Below are 21,849 nucleotides of genomic sequence, written 5' to 3' on the forward strand. Positions count from 1 at the left end.
TTTTCGATTGGGAGGTAATATAATGTATCTATGAAGGGGCACAGCTAAAGAATCAGTGAATCTTGACTTTAAATATAGACTTTGTTATTTGTTAGCTTTGCATCTTTGGGGCCATTATTATTTCTGAATCTCATTTCCTTATCTACAGAGTGGCAAATTAATATCCATCCCACAAAATGTTGCAAGTATTAATCAAAGTAAAATGTGGTGACGTGTTCGCTTAACTTCAAATCCAGAAGGCCTATCCTAAACAACTTGAGTTAAATAAGAAGGTACTGATTTACATAATGAAAACAGAGCTTCAGGTATGGCTAGACCCAGGAGATCAAAAACTGCCGATAAGTTCAGATTTGACTTCCATCTTTATTCCACTCCCCTTCACCTTGGATCTATTCTCAGATAGGTTCTCTCAGTGGAGGCAAAATTTCTACAATAATTCCAATCTTCCTCCTCCAGTTCAAGTCCCCTGAGAAAGAGGGGATATACTTCTCTTCCAACAGGTAGATCCTCTGAGTTGGAGAAAGGCACCATTGCATCTCATTCATGTGCTCAGAGTAGATTATCCTTAAAACAAAATGCAGCATCATAACTGGGCATGCTAAGACACAGCCCCCCTATTCGAGGGTACCACCTGCACATAATGAAAGTGCCATGGCTTTTTAATTGAATCACAGTGAGATACATAACTAAAAGTTGTTCATGATTGGGTTCTAGTCATAAAATGTTCCAACACCGTCTCTTCACTACTGCACATTTCCCACCAATGTCCCTAGTTTCCTTCCCGCCACCCTCAACCCCCCCCACCCGCCTCTCAGGCAGGCACTTCTCTCTCACTCTCTCTCCCTTTCTCTTTCTCTCCCTCTCCCTCCCTCCCTTTTCTCTCTCACTCTCTCTCCCTTTCTCTTTCTCTCCCTCTCCCTCCCTCCCTTTCTCTCTCTCCTTCTCTCTCTCTCTCTCTCTCTCTCTCTCTCTCTCTCTCTCTCTCTCTCTCTCTCTCCCCCCCCCTCTCTCTCTGGGCATTATGGTTTTCAATACAAGTACTAAAAAAGTATTATGTATGCCCCTTTACCTTTCAACACTTAGGTCTTGTCCAGAGTGACCATTTCCAACAATCATTTTCAAGTGGTCCCTTCTCTGTCTTAAGTGCCCTCCTCTACCCCACCCCACCCCCACCCCCTGCCACTTGTCAGAAAAATATCCAATTGAAGAATTTCATCCTTCAATTTCACAAGCTTCCAACAATGGACCAGTTCACGTGGACCTCGTTTCTGTTTGCCTTGGTTTCTAAGCAGGAATTGAGAAACTAGTACCGAAGAAAAGGGGAATGTGCATTGCCACTGTTGGGGTGGGGAAGGGTAAATTTTCCCTAGAATGCTATAGAGTGAAAGTAAATATGGAGTTAGCACTAACTCAGATCCTTCTTCCTAAGCTGTGGGTTGAATCCCAGACAGGGGCATGTCACTGAGTGTGGGAGTCATGAAAAGGGTGGACATGGGAATAGCTTTCTGAATGCACAAGAACCCAATATTTATTCAAAATCAGCTGTATCTTGAACTTGAGTGTTTCTTTTTTAATTTTTTTTTAACTTTTTATTAGTGAATCACTGTGAGGTACAGTTACAGATTTACAAACTTTCTTTTAAAAAAAAATTTTTTTAATTGAATCACCGTGAGATAGTTACAAGCTTTCATGTTTGGGTTACAATTTCACAATGATCAAACACCCATCCCTCCACCAGTGCACATTCCCCACCACCAATATCCCAAGTATATCCCCCCTTTTCCACCCTCCCCCTGCCTCCATGGCAGACAATATTCCCCATATTCTCTCTCTACTTTTGGGCATTAACACAGACACTGAGAAGTTATCATGTTTGGTCCATTATCTACTTTCGGCATGCATCTCCCATCCCAACTGGTTCCTCCAGCCATGGTTTTCTTAGTGATCCCTTCTCTATTCCATCTGCCTTCTCCCCTCCACTCATGAAGCAGGCTTCCAGCTATGGGGAAATCCCCCTGACCCTTATATCTACTGTCAAACTTTCCTGCTTGCATTTCAGTTATACAGTGGTCAAGTGCTCATCCCTCCACCAGTGCCCATTTTCCACCACCAATGGTCTCAGCATCCCTCCCACCACCCCCACCCTGTCCTCCCCCCACCCCACCCTGCCTCTGTGGCAGGGCATTCCCTCTTGCTCTCTGTCTCCTTTTGGGTGTTGTGATTTGCAGTAGAGGTATTAAGTGGCCATCGTGTTTGTAAACCTGAGTGTTTCTGGCAGTGCCTGCCATGTTGAGTCTGGAAAAATGCTGAAGAAATCCTGGTTTAGAGCACCAGAATGGATGGAGCTCTCCCTCAGACCTTAAAGGAAAGAAAATGAAGGAAAGTAACGATAATCCCACACGGTGCCCTATTCATGGATTTACAGACTATTTCAAGAACTGAATGAATATGCTGATTTTAAAAACTGGATAAAAGACCCAAGTGAGAAATCAGGGTGTGAGGGACTGGGAAAAAGCAATAGGGACCCAGAACTTGTGAGGCAGAATGGCTGTCCTGGAATGAAATTCTTCAATTGGATATTTTTCTGACAATCAGTAATTTTTTCGAGTTTTCTTGTCTCCTGAAGTAACCAGGTTTTTGTTTTGTTTTGTTTTGGGGCAACCCTGGCAGTTTCTGTGTTCAGGGGTAGCTCCTACAGGTGCTTGGGGGTGGGTCGGGGGAGAAGCACCTGATGCTGGGGATCAAACCCAGGGACCCTCATATGCGAAGAAAGCAGGAGACCCATTGAGCTCTCTCCAGCCCAATGACCACCTTTACTTTTTAAAAATTTATTTCTATTTGTGTTTTCTCTTTCCCCCCTTTCTTATCTCTGCAGTCACTGGGGATCACACTCTCGGTTGTGATGCTCTCTGGGTCTCCCACTTTTAGCTATGGTGTGTGGCTGACCACACCATGTCATGCATGTCAACAGGGATGGCAAAGACAGTGGCGCCACCACAGCTCAGCCTGCGGGGTGGACCTCACACCCACCCACAGGGCCCCAGTGTCTGGGTTTAGACATCTTCCGGCTGCCAGAATTCAAGTTCAGGGCTTCACAGATGGGTCCCCGCCTCTGCAGGGGCTCGCTCCACTCTACACTTTCTGAGACTGCCTCCCTGAAGAAGAAAGACCGCCCCCTTCCCCTACCCTGGAGAGGACCATAGCACCCGCTCAACAATGGTTAAAGGGAGACCCGGGCCAGGAGTGCTGGCAAGCAATCAGCTGCTCCCCACGTGGGAAAGCAAAGCTGCTATTTTTGGAGAGCGCTTTTGCAATGGAGAAAAGATCACGGCAACAGCAAGGACTTTGGGGAGCAGGGGGTGCGGACACTCCTGGTGCCTCCAGAGCAACTGCCTCAAAGACGCTTCTGTATCTTTCATAGCGAAAGGACAGACGCGCCACGAAGACAGCAGGCTGCTCTGCCAAGGCCACCCAGAGCCAGGTCTGGGCTGGCACCATCAACCCATTTTAGAGATGAAATGGAAGGGAGGATGTGAGCTTATGACTGCGAGGACTCAGCAGTCCTTTCCCCACCCATCTGTCACCTCCCAAAGGTGCCGTGGCTTGGTTCTGAGGCATCAAGTGCCCACCGGTGACCTCCTGGACAGACCCAGCAACACTTGGTTCAATCTCTGAGCAAGTCAGGGGTGAGCTAGAGGCTTCTCAAGAAAGAGGCCATTGTCTGTCTCTTCAAAGAGGCGGTTTTCTGGCTACTTTTGACTCCTCTGAGGGCACTGAAGGTCATGGGTTGCGTCTGCAGAGGCCAGTGAAGTCATGAAATGAAATACTTGGCCAGGGAACCCGGGGCTGCGGAGCAAGAGGGGTGAGGGCTTGGAGGGGGTGAGGCAATCTGAGCAGAGACAGACTGGCCAGCCCTTCCTCCTTCCTCCCTCCCAAGGTGACCACTCCCCCAGGCTGGCTTCTGGGCTTGCCCTTAAATAGTGCAAGCTCCCCAGAGTCAGCCTGAGTTCCTGGGACCTGCCGAGTGGTCCCCTTCCCCCACTTCTCAACAGGGCAAGCTCTCTCTGGAAGGGCTGGAAAGGTGGGTGCTGAGCGGAGGTTAACCTGATTCTTCAGAGCGGGCATTGTCGGAGTAAGAAGTGGGGCGGGACCCAAGGCTTCCTCCTGAGAAAGCACTCCATAATCTTCTGGAGAGAAAACTCCTTCCTGATGCTCCAGCTGCTCTGATGGGTGAAACTGGGTGCCAGGGGAGATGGCTGGGAGCACATTGCTTCCCTTTGAGCTTCTTGGGTGCTGCAAGGATTGGGTGGCTGGATGCGCTCAGAAAGTGCTACCTGCTTGGGGTGGTGGGAAGGGGAAGACGTGCTGACCCAGGCTCACAGCCAGGATCTTCCTAGAAGCGTCAAGGGGTTCCCCAGATGCAGAAGTCGGGAGGAGGCCCAGGGTGTGCTGGGTCCTTTGTCCCCATGAATAAGTTTGTCCTCCAAAACTCTCTTGGGGGGGGTTGTCCTTGCTCCAAAGAGAAGGAAGAAGTGGGTACAGGATGACTTCCAGAGTAGAAGTGGAAAGCTTTCGGGAGAAGGGATCTGCTGACTGGGGTGCGGGGGTGGGGGGGGGCGGGCGTGGGGAGGGGGGAGGGGAGAGTTTTCTTTTTTGGCGGGTGGTGGGGGTCATGGTTGCACAAATAATCATGCTTGGGGATCCTTCCAACTCAGAGCTCAGGGGTCACTTCAGGCAGTTCTTGGGGACCCATGTGGTGCCGGGGATTGAACCCAGGTCGACCGCATGCAGAGTAGGCACTCAGCCCTTTGAGCTCTCTCTCTGGCCTGGGAAAGTTCTTTTGGGAGAAAAACATCTCCTTTAGGAGAAAAACATCTCCAGAGCAGTTTAAAGGCAGCTTTGTCTGTCACAGCCCCACACGCAGGCTGGCCTTGCTCCCTTCAGGTGGGATGAACAGGTGGGCCTGGGAAGGAAGCAGGGTGGGGGGAGTTTTGAAGATGGAGAGTTGAAGCCCCCTATGCCCTGTCGGGAGTGCACCTTGTCTTTCTGCTTGCCTCTTTCTTGCCGCCTGTCCTGGGTACCCTTCCTCCTGGGCCGTGTCTAAACCTTGAGCTTAAAGCTGAGCAAGCATTTCATGTTCAAATCTTGTCCTCAGCTGTCGCTGCAGGCATCACCTCAGAGACGCTGCCACTCTGTGCCTCAGTTTCCTGTACCTTAGAACAGGGATAATCATGGATAACTCACTGGGTTCTTGGGATGAGAATTAAGTCCTGCCGAGTGCAGACCACAGGTCTGGCGCATGCAGTCCATAAATGTTAGCTATTTGACAGTGTCCTCAAGGGACACTGCAGGCCTCGATGATGAGAATGGTTATCCGGCCTTGCAGTCTGGAAGCAGGGGTGCAGAGGGCAGCTGGGGCCAGGTGCGTGCCTGTGCAGCATCTGTTGTATGCTCTGCTCCAAAAGCAAGAGGGAGAGCTGGCCCAGAGGAGAGAAGGGGTGGGCTTCACTGTCCATCTTTGGCTCCCCCTCTATTGCTTTCCTGCAGTGGTTGGGAGGGAGGAGAAAAAAAATCAATCCAGGGGTCTCAATATGATCCCTCATTGGAGGTTGCCAAAGGCCTTGGAATGTGTCCTGGCCATCTCCCCCTCCTCCTCCGCTTGCCAGACCCTCGCCCCCAAACAAATAAGGAGGCATCATGGTTCATTTGGGGCAGACTGAAAAAAGTGAAATTTGCCGGATAACAGGAACTCCTTGACTCTCGTGCAGCAGTCACGGTGTCGCAGGCTCCTGTCTTACAGAGGAGTCAGAGTCAGTAATTCTCCATGACGTGGTAGTTGGGGTTGGGATGGGCGGCTGTGTCTGACTCAGATTCCTGGCCAGCTCCCAGGAACTTTGATAGAGTTTAAAACCAACAAAAAACCTCGGGGCCTGAGTGCTACTACAGTGGCCGGCCCAGGTTTCTTTCCTGGCACCCCCTATAGTCCCTCAAGTCCACCAGGAGTGGGCTCGAATGATCCCTGAGTACCACTGGGTGTGCCCTCCCCCTCAAATCAAAGCAACGAAACCAGGGCTGGAGAGATAGCGCAGGGGTTGAGGTGCTTGACTTGTATGTGGCTGACTGGCCTTGGTTAGATCCTCAGCACTGTATGTGGCTCCCCAGGCACCACCAAGAGTGCTCCCTGAGCACAGAGCCAGGAGTAAGCCCCGAGCACAGCTGACTCCCAAGCCACCCTCCCCACCCCCAACACACACATAAAGTAACAAGCCCGGTGATGCCCAGTGGGTGAGTCTCCAGGGCTGGGTGGGAATCTGATGTGCCTGCCCCCACCCACCCAGCACCTCCCAGCACCGCCCTCCCCCGCTGCAGCTCTGCTGAACTCCCCCTCCCTGCTTTCCTCTCAGGGCCCGTCCCCCCCTTCTCCTGCTGAGGCCTCAGACACCCTTCACTGCTCCCTCTTCCCTGCCCAAGCTGTCTTCCAAGCCCATGTCTCTCCCTCTTGGCTGCTGCTGTCTGGGCCAAAGCGTTCCCATGTCCGGTCTGAGTTTCTGCCCCGGCTTCCTCAGTGCTCTCCTTACTCTCTGCTTCTGTCTCCGTCTCTCTTGAGACTATTCCACTTCCCTTATCTCCTTCTCCATCCTCAAAGTCCAACCCCACATCCTTTCTCCAGCCAGACTGAATAAGCTAAAACCATCTCATCACCCATTTCTCTGCCTGCCAACCATCACCAGCACCCACAAGCACCCACAAAGCCAAACTCCTTAGCATGGCCAACCCACCGTCCAGATCCTGGCCCAATGTTCCCTCTTGAGTCTCTACTCCCCCTTGGTGGCACAGGCCATAGTACAGGCACACCTAATTTCCTCCTTGTCCCAAATAGCATCCCTCCCCCACCTGTGATCAGATCATGCCGTGTCTCCCAGATGATGGGTCCCCCAGGCCAGAGAAGCAGTACATGGGTTAAGGTGCTTGCTTTGCATGTAGCTGACTTGGGTTCAATCCACGGCACTCTAGAGACTGCCCTGAGCACCACTAGGAATGATCTCTGAGCACAGAGAAAGGAGTAAGTCCTGAGCAGTGTTCCTTATAGCTCCCAAACAAAAATAAAAACAAAAGGAAATAAAGTGAGAATGAGAGAAAGAGAAAGAGAGATAAATGAAAGAAGGAAGGAAAAAGAAAAAGAAGAAGAAAAAAGAAAGGGAGGAAGGAAGGAAGGAAGGAAGGAAGGAAGGAAGGAAGGAAGGAAGGAAGGAAGGAAGGAAGGAAGGAAGGAAGGAAGGAAGGAAAGGAAGGGAGGGAAGGAGGAGGGAGGAGGGAGGAAGGGAGGGGCGGGCTCCCTACTGGACTTAGGTTGTAGAATTTGTACTCTTTTTATGGGACTCCAGACAAAAAGTCACCTCCTCTGGAAAGCCTTCCTGAAATTCCCAGGGGGAGCCAACACTAGCTCCATCCTTGATCACAGAAGGATTTGCTGACAGGTTTGTCCCCAAGGGAGTGCCTCCTTCAACAATCATGCATTTAATGCCCCTGACTGCTAGGTGCAGGCCCAGGTGCGACAGGTGCTGGGGACAATGGTGAAGAAAACCCGAGTTTCGGCCTCGCAATCCTGCTGAGCAGAGACGGGGCGGTGGGGCTGGGCCCTTCGCAGAGGCCGGGGTGGGCACGGAGGCCTCCCGGCGTTGGTGGGGGAGGCTCCGGGGAGAGAGGCCAGGGAGGGAGGCCTCTGAAGCTCCCCTGTCGTCCCAGCTGCCAGACACTCTCCCCAGGCTCGCGAGAAGGACCGGGGTAGGTTCAGGGCGCAGCAAGGGTTGCCACGAGGAGGACGAAGCCCCGAGTGCCCAGGGCAACCTGGACCAGCCGGGGCGGAGGGTCGCGGGGCGAGCGCGGGGCGGCGCCGGGGCTGGCCGGGTGGGTGGAGTGACGGAGCCCGGTGCCCGCAGGTGCCCGTCTGCAGTCATGCTGGCGCTGCTGTGTGCCTGCCTGCTGGCGCGCGCCCGGCTCGGGGCGCCCACGGAGCCCGCGGGGCTGGGCGGCAACGGCACGGCCGAGCGCATCCGCGACATGCACGCCAAAGTGACGGAGCTGTGGCGGGCGATGCAGTCGCGCTGCGCCTGCCGCCCCGACGCCGCCGCCGGCGCGCCGCTGTTCGCCTGCTGCGCGGTGCAGCCGTCGGCCTCGCTGGGCGCGTCGGAGCAGCCGCGCGTGGCGGGGCTCGTGCTGTTCCGGCAGGGTGCGCCCGGGCCCGGCAGCTCCCTGGAGGCCTTCTTCGACCTGAACGGCTTCCCGGCGCAGCCCAACACCTCCCTGCGCGCCATCCACGTGCACCAGCTCGGGGACGTGAGCCGGGGCTGCGACGCCACCCAGGGCCACTACGACCCGCTGAGCGCGCCGCACCCGCAACACCCCGGCGACTTCGGCAACTTCGTGGTGCGCCGCGGCCGGCTCTCGGCGCACCGCTCGCGGCTCTCGGCGCAGCTCGCCGGCCCGCACTCCATCCTGGGCCGCTCCCTGGTGGTCCACGAGGGCGAGGACGACCTGGGCCGCGGCGGCAACGAGGCCAGCCGGAAGCACGGCAACGCGGGCCGCCGGCTCGCCTGCTGCACCATCAGCCTGTGCGACCCCGAGCTCTGGGAGCGCCGGGCCCAGGAGCACAGCCAGCGCCTGCGGTCCAAGAAAGACAAGAGCGAGTGCAAGAGCCCCTGAGCGTGCCCAGGAGCGGGGCGCCCCCATTCCAGGCCCAGACCCTCCTCCCGCCTCCCTGCGCTCCGAGACCCCTCTCCCGGGTTCCCTTCTTTGCCCGCGCCCGTGCCCCGGCGCCCCTCCCTGAGCCTTAGAACCCTGGGCACGCTGTGTCCCAGGATCCCCTTCAAACCTTGAAACCAGCCATGCGCCCCCACCGCGCAGACCCACGCCCCACCCCCTAGAATTTCTGCCCTGGTTTCAGCTCCTCCTTCCAGCTGCACCTTGAAGTGGGGTGCAGGATTGTTTGGCACATTAAAACTCCCGCGATTCAGTACCGCACTCGGATTTGGGTGATTTTTTGTTTGTTTGCTTATTTGCTTGTTGGAAAGAGTACCTCCCGGGCTCATGAAAATTTTGGAAATGGGAAAGTACCCCCAAATCCCGGCTCGAAGGACTTCTCCTTCTGCTCGCCCCGACTCTGCTGGCCACTGAGCCCCCTCGTGGATTATCCAGGTGTTCTGTGGTTCTCCGAACCGGGCGGCAACAGATCAATCAGGGAATTGAGAAAGGACTGTGAGAATGGGGCCAGAAAGACTGAACAGCGGGTACGGCGCTCTCCTGGCACGCAGCTGACCTGGGTTGGATCCCCGGCACTACCTATGGTCCCCTGAGCTTTGCTAAGAGCCAGGAGCAAGCGTGGGTGTGGCGGGAAAGCAAGAGGAAACAAGGCAATGCACTTCTGGGGTGCATGGCAGAGCTGTGCAAACTCAAAGCGTGTGTGTGTGTGTGTGTGTGTGTGTGTGTGTGTGTGTGTGGTGTCGGGATTGGTGGAAGCTGCCCGGTAATACTGATGCGTGGGCCGCCGCTGGCCTGGTAGGCAGGCCAGCATCAAGAGGCCCAGACCCCTCTCCTCTCAGCTCGTTATCCAAGAGCCTTGTGAGACAGGGCAATGAGGCTGGCGGTGGTGTGTTTTCTGGTCTTCCCAACTCAGACCAGATCCTTCGTCCTGGCTTCCCAACACAGCAGAAGTTGGAGGCAGTGGGCTCCAAAGGCAGGCTGATTCGACCAGGACTTGGAATGGCTTGGGATGTGACTCTGCTTCGTCCCTGGGTTCGATTCCAGCATCACCCAAAATGGAAAACTGCTGGAAGTTGGATGGGAGGAAGTGGTGTTCGGTGTCCTTTAGAAAATTATACCCTCCACTGAGACTTGAATCTATCCCATCATGAGTGAACCAAAGCAACTCCTAATGTCCTTGACATCCCAGAGGAGAGGGAGAGTCGCCTCCTAGCAGTGGCTTAACACGCCGGTGCCTCCGGATCCAGCTTCCCTTCCACCCTGACTCTGAGGTGGTGAGTCAGCCTGCACCTCAGCCAGAAACCCATCCCCGGTAGTTATTTTTGCCACTCGCAGGGACTAACTTCTTATTTTAAAATCCTTCCTTGAACCCAAGTGACAACTGGGGAGAAAGGCGAGCGCCTGATGACTTTGCTCCACCAACTGGTTCCACTGGTTTGAAATATTAACTTGAACTTGAGCTGTGCAGGTCAGTGCTGAACGAATGAGCAAACGGAGTCCTTAAATATCCCGCTCTCAACCGTGTCTGCCTCTCCCCGCAATTAAGAGCAGTGCAAACCAGGCTCTCCCAGCAGGAGCACAGGATGGGGAGGAACGAAATGCCAGATGCCCAGTCTTGGCTTCTGCTGCCCGGATTAGAGGTTCACCCAGGGCCATGCAGGAAGCAGAGGCTTATTTATTTATTTGAAGGTTTTTTGTTTTGTTTTGTTTTGTTTCTTTTTAACCACATCCAGCTGTGCTCAGCGACTACTCTGGGCTCTGTGCTCAGGACTCACTCCTGGTGGAACTCAGGAAACAATACATGATGCTGTCAGGTTGAACCTGGTCAGCTGCATGCATGGGAAGTGCCCTACCCATTAGACTATCTTCCAGAAGTGGTAGAGGATTTTTATTTAAACTAATTAATTTATTTTTCATGTGGGGACCACACCCACCAATGCTTAGTGGTGACTCCTGCTCCGCCCTTAGGGATCACTCCTGGTAGTGTTGGGGGAGCATATGGGATGCCAGGGATCAAACCCAGGTGGGCCATGCGTAAGCCAAGTGCTCTACCCACTGTACTGTCTCTGCAGGCCCTCGGGGCTTAATTTTAAGAAGCCTAGTTCTCTTTCTTCTCTTTCATCTTTCCCCCCAGGAGTCTTGGGGATGGAGAAAGGGAGAGTTCTCCCTGGAGGTATTCAGGGGACTCGGTGATGACTCCCAGAAATTCAGTCAGTCTGGCCCTATAGTTGATCGTGAGGACATGAGGATGTAGCGCTGTGGTGTTGGGGACCACCAGAGCCACCCCTGCAGTGATGAAGGAGAGCCCCTAAGACTGCATCCGGTGGTACTGGGAGTGGGGGGGCATGGGGATGCCACTGACAGAACTGTGTCCAGGGACCCTAAGCCCTGTCCTACCCCTGAACAGGTGCTATCACAGCATATCACAGAATGGGTGCCTTATTAGTGACACAAGTTACTCACCGCTCTGGAGGCTGAACTTGGGGGTCCCCACCCTGCCTGTTTGCCATGACCTCACATGATGGAAAGCTACATGTCATTCCTGAGGCTCCCCAAACCTCACTTCCTCAGGTCACTTTTGGCAGTTAGGATTTCAATAAATGGGATTTCAATAAATGGGGTGGGAGTAGACAGAGACCACAGCACCTTCTGTTCTTAGCATCTCTCTACTCTCCTTCACCCCTGAATTAAAGGGATGCTCCCAGAAACTGTGTTCTTTTCCTTCTCCATTCATTTGTCATAATGGAATGAATTTTTATTCTGTGGTATCCAGGACCAGACACCCAGCGAGGAAACTCCAGAGCAGCGTTTTTCAACCCTCTTGCACCTGCCAACTGTCCCCTGTCCTGCACACAGGTCCACAGACTGGCAGCTCTAACCTGTGGTCTACGGGGGTTTGCGGCTTGTGTGGTCTGGAAGGCTGAGGAACATTGCTGTAAAGAGGCTCTTGGCCCTTCTGGTCACCGGAAGGGCTAGAACTGTCCTAGCTCCGTGGGAAAGGCGGGAACTCTGGCTCTACCACATTTGGAAGCCATGTGATCAGAGCAAGTCACTTCCTTCCCCTATCTGGGTTTGACTCATCTCATCTGTCCAATAAGATGCTCACCTGGGATGGTTGGAACACTGCATCGTGTTCATCGTGAGCACTGCACAGAGCCTCCGAGCTCTTATGTCAACTCAATAACCAGGGCCAAAGCTGGAAAAACAGTGATGGATTGCTCTGGCCTCCTTTGTCAGAGAGTGAGGATGACACTCAGAGAAGGCTTCCGTTCAAGGAAGGGCTGCTGCCGCGGGTTTGTTCCTGTTTCTGCATCCATTGAGACTGGATATGTTTGCAGAGAAGCCAGTGCTTGGAGCTTGGGGGAAGGTATCTAAAGTGAGGGATTGTGGGTAGACAGACATCTGGCTCTTGGCACACAACCTCCCATGTGCTACCAAGTCCGCCCATAAGACCCCACTTGGCCCCGGAGTCTATTTTTACGCCCCTCATCTTATAGATCTATTTTGTTACTCTCCTTATATTTGCTGTTTTGACTTCCCAGCCAGCTTGCTAATCAGTTTGCCTATTTGACTCACAGGGTTTGCATTTGTCACTGAGACTTAAACACACACTTGTTTTGATTTCCTTTTGTAAAATTAGAAGTGTTTGATATAATGACTCTACCTAGACACAGCTGGTAAAGTGAGAATAATGCTCAATTTTGCACAGTTTAAACACAATGTAGACAATAATTAGAAATGCTATCTTTAGATGTTTAGGATAAGCTTTTTCTCGGAATTGCAGTGAATTTTTTCCAAGCGAAGCTTTTCAGTGTGTGTGTGTGTGTGTGTGTGTGTGTGTGTGTGTGTGTGTGCACATACTAAACATGTAAGAAAATAGAGCATATTAATGAAGGTTCGGGTCAACTTGAAAGGCTTCAGGAAATAAACCAACTGATTTTGGATCTGGCTTTTTGGGGATGGAATATATAAAATCTTTACATGCTTCATATTTTTCATGACTACTGTATGATCTAATACTTGGAGGTGACAGATTGCACTGATAAGTTGCTACAATATTCTAGAAGCAATGCTTAGCCTATCCTTGGCCCGCAGTGAGGGTGGAGAAGAGGGAGGGCAAATGACGCAAGTAATAAAGATAATTAATCATCCCTATCAGGAAAATTACCGCATTTTTATTTCAGGTAACAAAAAAGATATAGTTACAGGATGACTATAGATTGCAGTAAAGCTAGGTTTGCAAATGAATACAAGTCACTTCCCCCCCTTTCTATTAACTACAAAATAGCAGCTGGTGTACTTTTTATTTTTAAAGACAATTGTTTCCATTTATGAGACTATCATCATTGACCTCAGGTAAGCTCCCCAAAATATATTCCTGGGCTCACATAGATTCCTGAAACTCATACTTGCCAGGATTTGCCGATTTCCCTATGGAGTCTGTGCATCTATAGTTCTGCTTTTATTTTGATGTTTTTGTGTATGTGCAGTGCCAGGGAAGGCACCCAGGATCTCACACATGCAAGACAGCTGCTCTACTACCAAGTTCCATCCTCTTCCCCTACAGCCTGCAATATATTCAATTGGGATACACTGAAGCTGGCATGGACCACTGGTGGCTCACATGTGAGTGTGGTTTAATAAGCACAAATGGCAGCACTGGCATCAATGGTTCATTTCCATTCTTCGGGTTTTGGGGCTACACCCAGTGGTGCCTAGGGCTTACTCCTGGCAAGGTTCTGTGGGTCAGATGGAGTGCCAAGATTGAACCCAGGTTGGCCACGTGCAAGGCAGTCATTCTACCTGCTGTGCTGTTGCTCTGATCCCTTGCATCATTTTTAATTACTTTCATGCCATAGAAGCATGTTTGGCTTGGCTTTCATGAGCACCCACTTATGGAAAGAAGGATCCTTTGTTAAAATTTATTTTTCATTTCTAATTTGGTGGACTCCATTGCATTTCTGATGCTCAAATTTTTCTTTTCAGAAACATAACTGTGGGAAAAGAGAATATATTAAAGTAGAGAATTGAGGGGGATCCTTTGTCTTTTTGACATCTCCTCGGAGCAGTGTTTAGGAATCCTCAATATTATTGAGAAGGAAGATTGTTCCAAAGGGAAGCTCCAGAATGAAGAGAGAGGGCAGCAGAAGGTACTCAAATAGAAGCCCTTTGCGAAGACAAGTAGAGTACCATGCCACCCATAGGGCTGCAGGGAAGGATGGGGCCAGGAAAGAACCCCAGGATTTTTTTTTGGAGGGTGGGGAATTGGGGCAGGAGACAGAAACGAGAGGGCCAGAAGCATGCAGTCTTTTTAAAGAGATGGTAGAAAGAACTACAGGTGAGTAGTTCACTGGCCTGAAATCCTTAAGGAGGTGATGTTACATGGGCTCAATTGCTCCAGTCAGATCCCAGGTCAAAATCTGCTGTCCAGTGGCTGGAGAGAGAGAGTATAGCAGGTAAGGTGCTTTTCTTGCATGCAGTTGGGCCTGGGCTCAATCCTCGGCATCCCATATGGTCCTTGAGCATGGCCAGGAGTGATTCCCAAGTGCAGAGCCAGGAGTAACTGCTGAATGTGGCCTCAGGCCCCCTCTCCATCCCCCCAAATTCTTTCCGACAGGTAAGTCACTGATAGCAGAGCACTTTCCTGAGAATATCTCCTCACAGAGGTGGGGTGGTAGGATGCTGATGTAGAAGGTCACAGGAGAGGAACAATGCGGGCAACACTCATTTAGCTTGCTGAGTTTGCCAGTGGGGAAGAGGAGCCTGCAGGGATTGCACTGAATGCCGTCAGGAGCCTCTGAGCTCCGGCTCCAGAAGCTTCCTGGGCGTCTGCGCCAGGGGATGCGGAGAGGGTGGGGGAAGGCAGAGAAGACAAGGTGAGAGAAGGAGTTAGGGATGAGAAATGTCTGGTTGACAAAAACCAATCTATTTCCCCAGGCCTTAATTAAAAGAAAGACAAACACTCATATGTAAAGGCGCACACCTAAAGGCTCCAGGTACCGAGCACTCACCAGAAATGCAGCGTGTGCAAACAAGCTTTCATTAAGAGACCTGTCAGCTCGGTTTCAATTATCCAGACTCTTCTGCATTCTGCTGGCGACCGAGAGGGAGAAATAATGGCAGGATGGCCACACACGAGGAGGGAAGCAAAGGTGGGAAGTTCCCAGCTGCAGAATGGGACTGATTGAGACTGGACCCAGGGAGAAGAGATGAGGTAGCATTTTTCTTTTCTTTTTCTTCCTTTTTTCGGTTTTGATTTATTTATTTTTCTCAAGGCTTCCTCTTAGCCCTGCACTTAGGAATCACTTCTGGTGGTGCTCAGAGGACTCCAGGGGACGCTGGGGATCAAACCCAGGTGAGCCATATGCAAGGCAAGCACCCTACCTGCTGAACTATGTCTCCAGCACCAAGATACCGTTTTTTCTTAACAAAGATCACCTCCGTCCCTTGCCTCAACTCAGATCTCTGCAGTGACTTAATATTTTAGAGCTTTAAAGGAAAGAAAGAAAACTTTAACAGATGGGTGGGGTTCCCCTGTCCCCTGTCACAGTCTCCAACCCTCCTCAGGACATAGGTTAGTCTAGGAGCCTATCCAAGATCCCTGTCCTTCAGCCGACATGCTGTGAACTGGGGCTGGTTGGCAGAAAAATCCTGGTGGCCCACCAAGAATATATCTACAGTCACATAGCAGCTACACGGGTGATTTGAAAGCACTGAGCTGTGGTCCACTGCTGGCCCTTGGCTATGGAAGGGCTGAAAAACCCCAGGTCTAGCATTGTGGCTATTAACTCCCAGTGCATCCTGGTGGCAACATGAGGAGGTGCAAAACAGTTGAAAACTACTATGGTAGGTCTGCGTCCACCATCAGAGGGTGACTGTGATGAACCTAAACCCATTTGCCAAGCCAGGGATGGGTTGGATGTAGGCATGTGATGTGATCACACAGACACAGGAAATAGATAAGAACTGTGTGTCCTCGCAACTGACCAACCAAGTGGAAAGAGAGATAAACAAATGGGACTATATTAAACTAAGAAGCTTCTGCACCGCAAAAGATACAGTGACCAAAATACAAAGACAATCTACAGAATGGGAAAGAATATTCACCCAATACCCATCAGATAAGGGGTTGATATCAAGGATATACAATGCACTGGTTGGAATCTACAAGAAAACTTCCAACCCCAACAAAAAATGGGGGATGGAAATGAAAAGAAACTTTCTCAAGGAAGAAATACGAATGGCAAAAAGGCACATGAAAAAGTGCTTCTCATCACTAATCATCAGAGAGATGCAGATCAAAACAACTATGAGATACCACCTCACACCATAGAGGATGGCACACATCCAAAAGAACAAAAGCAACCGCTGTTGGAGAGGATGTGGGGAGAAAGGGACCCTTCTATACTGCTGGTGGGAATGCCGACCGACTGGTTCAGCCCTTTTGGAAAACAATATGGTCACTCCTCAAAAAATTAGAAATTGAGCTTCCATTTGATCCAGCAATACTGCTTCTGGGAATATTTCCCAGAGAAACAAAAAAGTATAGTTGAAATGACATCTGCACTTATATGTTCATCGCTGCACTGTTTACAATAGCCAGAATCTGGGAAAAACCCAAGTGCCCGAGAACAGATGACTGGTTAAAGAAACTTTGGTATATCTATACAATGGAATACTATGCCGCTGTTAGAAAAGATGAAGTCATGAACTTTGCATATAAGTGGATCAACATGGAAAGTATCATGCTAAGTGAAATGAGCCAGAAAGAGAGGGACAGACATAGAAAGATTGCACTCATCTGTGGAATATAAAATAACAGAGTAGGAGACTAACACCCAAGAATAGTAGTATATAATACAAGGAGGTTGGCTCCATGGCTTGGAAGCTGGCCTCACATGCTGGGGGAAAGGCAGCCCGGATAGAGAAGGGAACAGCAAGTAAAATGTGGTTGGGGATCCTGCGCGAGAAGAGAGATGCATGCTGAAACTAGAGACTGAACACGATGGCCACTCAATACCCCTATCACAAACCACAACACCCAAAAGGAGAGAGAACAAAATGGAATACCCTGCCACAGAGGCGGGGTGGGGTGGAGGGGATGTGATTGGAGTGTGGGAGGGATACTGGGTTCATTGGTGGTAGAGAATGGACACTGGTGGAGGGATGGGTTCTCGAACATTGTATGAGGGAAATACAAGCACGAAGATGGGTAAATTTGTAACTGTACCCTCACAGTGACTCACTTATTAAAAAACAAAATAATAATAATAAAAAGAACTGTGTGTCCTGCTCTTGAAACACACACACACATCCCACAGTGAGAGAAACTTCCTCTGCTTTTGGACACAATGTGAGGACAGGTGATGCCTGGAGCTGCTGCAGCCATTTTATCAGCATGAGTATAGCTGATGAGTACAGCTGACTATAGAGAAGCTACAACCAGTCAAAAGAAGCCCAGAAACAGAGCTCATCCCTGCTAATTTTCTTGAATGAACCAACCCTGGAATTGTCAAATTTCTGAAGTTCTTTTGATGCGGCACCATTGTTTTCCCTATGTTTAAGTGTCTGGAAGTCTGAATGAGAGCAGAGAGGAGAGTCACTGGTGCAGGGCTACCTGGTGGAGGAGGCTCAAGGATGCTGCATGCGTTCGCAGTGATGCTGAAACTGACAAAAGACAATCACAAGTCCTTGTTCAAATTCTCTTTAATGTCTGCGTGACAATACCAGGCTGGGTCACTGGACTGAGTCAGTGTCCCACACAGGCTGGGGGCCAGTGTCGAGTCCACACAGGTCATTGCACTGATTCCATCTAATACCACAAGCCTCCCAGCACCCTCTCCTTTAGCTGACTGCACACGGAATTTGGGTGACAGCTCCCTAGGACCCCCCACCCCTGAGCCCCGGGCCAGACTCCCTGGGGCTCTCAGCCACCTTCCTGCTGCCCGTGATGGAATGTGCTGCAGTTTAGCCGAAGCCCAAAGTGATGAATGGGCCCTAAAGATGTGCACCTGGTCGACTGTGTGTCAAACCCAGAGCTTCTGCAGGGAGAGATTTTTCTTTTTATTATGATTGTATTAAATCTGGCTGTGTTTTCCTGTGGTGGCGGCCTATGCAATGGGGCTGAACATTTGCAGACAGTTAAGTTCTCACGTGCAGCAGGAAATTTATTTCTGGGGCTGGTGGCCAGCGAAGGCCTGCAGCTGTGGAAGTGGGGGGAGGGGGGTGCGAGTGCTGGGGGAGGGAGAGGCTGGAATGACTGAGAGCTGGGCAGGGTACTGGAGTCTGGTGGGCAGGGATGGAGGAAGCGCACAAGCATTTCATAGCCAGCCTCGGTGTGTTCTGACCCGGTGGGGACCCCCATTCATAACGGGGGTGGCCTCTGGCAAGGGAGAGGAAGCAGCTGGGGGTGCACGAGGGTGTGCATCTGGCAAAGGAATTCCTGGGGCGCAGGTGGCCTTCCTCCAAAGCAAGACAGCAGAAGGCCTGCCGGAGCTCTATCGGGCCGGTGGCCCGGGTTCGAGGAGAACCCGGTGGAGAGGTGTCGGGTTGTTCACACAGCTGTGCAGGGCACCCAGGGCTGGGAGAAATGTGTGCTGGCAGGATGGAGTTTCTGATCCGCCCACCCCCAGCATGGCTCTTTACTTCCTGTAGACATCTCCAGATGTCCAGGCAGCGGCCTGGACCCCAGGAGTGGTCTGGGAATTTGGGGGGCTCGTGCTTTTGGGGTACAGCTCAAAGACAACTCTATGGCTGGATGGCCACCAGATGCCACCTAGAAAAGCTCATCTTGCCCCAAGGCCAGGCTGGCTGCCCCTCTCCCGGGACCCAGATGTACTGCCCCCCTCGGCTCTCCTCTCTGCACCCCAGGCCGCCAAGCTCTGAGTTTGGATTCTGAAACCCCATTAGCCGGAAGTACAGAGCCAGAGTTTGGGCGCGAAGGTTGGGATGGGGTTTCAGAAGGTCGTGGGAAACTGAGTCAGCCACAAGCAACCCCAAGGTGTCACCTTGCGATGCTCTGAGCAGCTCGGGGGGAAACCAAGTGGTGCCCCCCCAAGACCAAACTCTCATCTCAGAAACAAACAAAATAATCGGACGTCACTCCCCTCCACCCGCGTCTGGGATCATGAGATCCGTTCATCCTCCAGAAGGACGGGCCGCAAGACTCTTGGAGTCCTGGCTCTACAGGGGGCTGTGGAGGTTGGGCCTGAAACCCCGGGTTAGAAGCTGGCCCCAGCCTCTCTCTGCCTGCCAGCGCGACAGGGCAGCAGGATGGGACGCCGCCCACGGGCAGTCCCGGGGGCTCTGACATAATGAAGGGGTGCAGTGGGCAGGGGTCGACGATAAAGCATGACAAAGCCGGGACCCCAGACTGAAAACCCCATCCAATTCAAGCTCGGCCCGTAATTTCCCTCGACAAACATTCCACGCCCATAGGAAAACATCTGATCTAGAATAAAACAAATGCTGACAGGGTAGGGGGCGTAGGCCGAAACTCGGCCATCTGGCGCCAGATTCCATGTGGGTCCCGTTCACAGCCGCGTCTTTGCCAGAAAGGCCCGGAGAAGCCCTGGGACCTGTGTCTCCTCACCCCAACGCTGCTGCCTTCGTCGCGCCAGTCACAGTTGGCAACGGTGGCGGTGTGGGAGCAGAAGGCGATGTTGGTGAGCTGTTCTGAGCTAAAGTCTCCAGTTATGGGAGCCGCTGGTCATGTCATCGGGCCTGATCTCGCTTCTCCCGCCCCAACCCCTCCATCTTCCAGGGTCTCCTCCCACGGGCTGAGGGTACAGCCCACTGGCGGTTGACTGAACTCCAAGGGGTCTTACCCTGACTCAGGGAGCTCCGCCTTGGATGCCAGGCCCTGGGCTGGCAACCCCACTGCCTTCCCTGCACCTTCCAGTGGGCTCTCACTCCTGACATCTTCTGGGTCTGCCTCTGTCTGGTCCTCGGCCAGTTGCACGACTTCCCTTGCCGACATGTTGGCTGCTTCTACCTCGGAAGGCAGCTGGGGCAAGGGTGGGTGAGCAGGCTGGCCTGGGGTCCCGCGCTTCTGGTTTCCTGAGGAGAGGCCAGCGGCCCTCCCAGTGTCCTCCAACACCGCCAACGCCTCTGAGACAGGTCGGTTTTCATCTCCTTCTTGGCTCAGAAGCTCCCCTAAAAAAAAGAGACGAGGATAGCATCACAGCTGTGGCCGTGGGTCAGCCCCACATGCTCTCTCTCTTCCCCTCAGCCACCACCGGGGGCCTTGGGTAGGAAATCCCCCAAAGGCCAAGCCAGCGCCCACATCTTAAGGGCAGGCGGCCGCTCAGAGCATACATCCTTTCCCTTCCTGGGCCATCTCTTCCCAGGATTGAAGGGGTGTATCCTGCCTTCACAATGCACCAGGCAGCACTCATGATCCTTCTTTCTGGATGCCATCTGACAGCCCATTCCCGTCTCTCGTGGTGGTGCTGTGTACCCACAAAATAATTACTGACTCATCTGCTTAGAGGATGTGGGGGTCATGGGTCATGGCCCTTGCTGCTGAGGAGCTACTCTTGCTTTTGTGCTCACAACCTTCGGTGGTGCCCTGACTTCAAATCGGGCTCAGTGGGATACAAGACAAGAGGCTTATGCCCTGTACTAACTCTCCGGCCCTCTGACATAGGGAGATGGAGGGCAAAGTTCTGTGACTCAGACAAGACCTGGGACCCTCCAGCACTGAAAAGAGACCGTGGCTGTCCTCTCAGCAGGAGATGGGGGGAGCTCTTTGGGGGAGAGACTTCATGTTCCCCGTAACCTGCTCATTCGAGAACCTCATTCGTGGCTTCCTCAATTTCCAAGTCAGACAGAATCTGCAAAGGTAGCGCCAAACCCTCCACCATAATCTAAATGGTGATTCTTAAGCCCCTTCTCTCCATAGTATAAATTCAACATTTTCAACTGGAGGGGAGTGGGGAATAGGAAAAGGGTTGGGGGGGCATCTGGGGGGAGGGGTTAGCTCCCCCCTTCCTACTGCATTGCTTTGTGAGCAGAAGAACCCGTGAGGCTTATTTCCCAGACACAGTCCCGAGGGCCCAGATTCTCTGGAGTCCTTTCCAGAACTACCCAGGATGGATGATCTGCATGGCCTGGAAGGGCTTTGGGGAGTGAGAATCCAGCACTCAGAGTGGCAACTTCAGCACCGGAAGTCAAGACCTTCTTAGCTCTCGGGCAAACAGGTGAAATGCATCATGAGCTCCACCAGGCTAACTTCAGCCCGAGCTGAGGTGTCCGGGGCTGAGGGCCCAGTGGGGACACTCCCTGGCACCCCTGGATTGCTGCAGTGGAGCCCCACACCAATCAGCCTTGCTCAGCTGCGTGCACTCAGCATGGCGCTCAGGACAGGGATGGGAGGAAGCCTAGGAAGGAAGCCGGCCTGACTGCTGGGATAGAGAAGAGACCACCACGACAAAGGTAGTTGGAGACGATCATTCCGGTAAGAACTGTGTGCTGTGTGCAGCCTCTCCGTTGCTGGATGACCATGATCCTGGAGGCCACCTATCTACTTTTGGCACCAGCAGCTTCTTGCAGAAATGTCTCTAGACCGTGAACTAAGCCACAGCCCCATGCCACCCCAGCAGGGGAAAGGTTTTTCTCTCTTGGCTTTTCCTTTTGGGCAGGGGGAGGGGGGGGTGGCGTGGTGACCGCCATCTTGTAAGGACCACTAAAGAGAGGTACGAGCTTGAAATGATGCAATTTCTGACAGAAATTTCCTTGGACTTAGTTACTAAAACACTAAAATACAGAAATCCAAAACTGCACAGCCACTATTGCGGCCACGCGACCTCATATCTGTTCATTCTCAGCAATGGAAAACAAATTATCAAATGCTTCCTTTTCAGCAGGTCTGATCTTGGGGGCGGGGGGGAACTCCAAACAATAATAGTGAGTTTTTCGTTGAAATACTGAAAGTAATCAAAGTAAAGAGAAAGTGAAAATTATCAGCTACATAGCCAGGGAGGTGGGGGTGAGATGGGAGGTATACTGGGGTTCTTGGTGGTGGAACATGTGCACTGATGAAGGGATGGGTGTTTGATCATTGTATAACTGCGACTTAAGCCTGAAAGC

At 52.1% G+C, this 21,849-nt stretch overlaps 2 protein-coding genes across 3 annotated transcripts in view; one reads left to right on the plus strand and one right to left on the minus strand.

Annotated features, from left to right (window-relative positions):
• Nucleotides 1–2,202: 2,202 nt before the first annotated feature.
• Nucleotides 2,203–21,849, minus strand: part of CCDC149 (coiled-coil domain containing 149) — a 155,707-nt gene continuing 136,060 nt past the window's right edge. Inside the window, exon 13 of one of the 2 annotated variants that reach the window (XM_055138444.1) lies at nucleotides 2,203–2,358. In XM_055138444.1, the coding sequence (XP_054994419.1) occupies nucleotides 2,237–2,358 (122 nt within the window). In that variant the 3' untranslated portion in view covers nucleotides 2,203–2,236. Of the gene's footprint in view, nucleotides 2,359–13,213; nucleotides 19,915–21,849 lie in introns of those variants that run through there. The other variant, XM_055138443.1, reaches the window with a different exon arrangement.
• SOD3 (superoxide dismutase 3) lies at nucleotides 4,024–9,001 on the plus strand. The gene is made up of 2 exons (XM_055138445.1): nucleotides 4,024–4,081; nucleotides 7,941–9,001. The coding sequence occupies exon 2, from the start codon at nucleotides 7,957–7,959 to the stop codon at nucleotides 8,701–8,703; it is 747 nt and encodes a 248-aa protein (XP_054994420.1). The 5' UTR covers nucleotides 4,024–4,081; nucleotides 7,941–7,956; the 3' UTR covers nucleotides 8,704–9,001.

The sequence above is a fragment of the Sorex araneus genome, chromosome 5 (genome assembly GCF_027595985.1).
Source record: "Sorex araneus isolate mSorAra2 chromosome 5, mSorAra2.pri, whole genome shotgun sequence".
Classification (NCBI taxonomy): domain Eukaryota; kingdom Metazoa; phylum Chordata; class Mammalia; order Eulipotyphla; family Soricidae; genus Sorex; species Sorex araneus.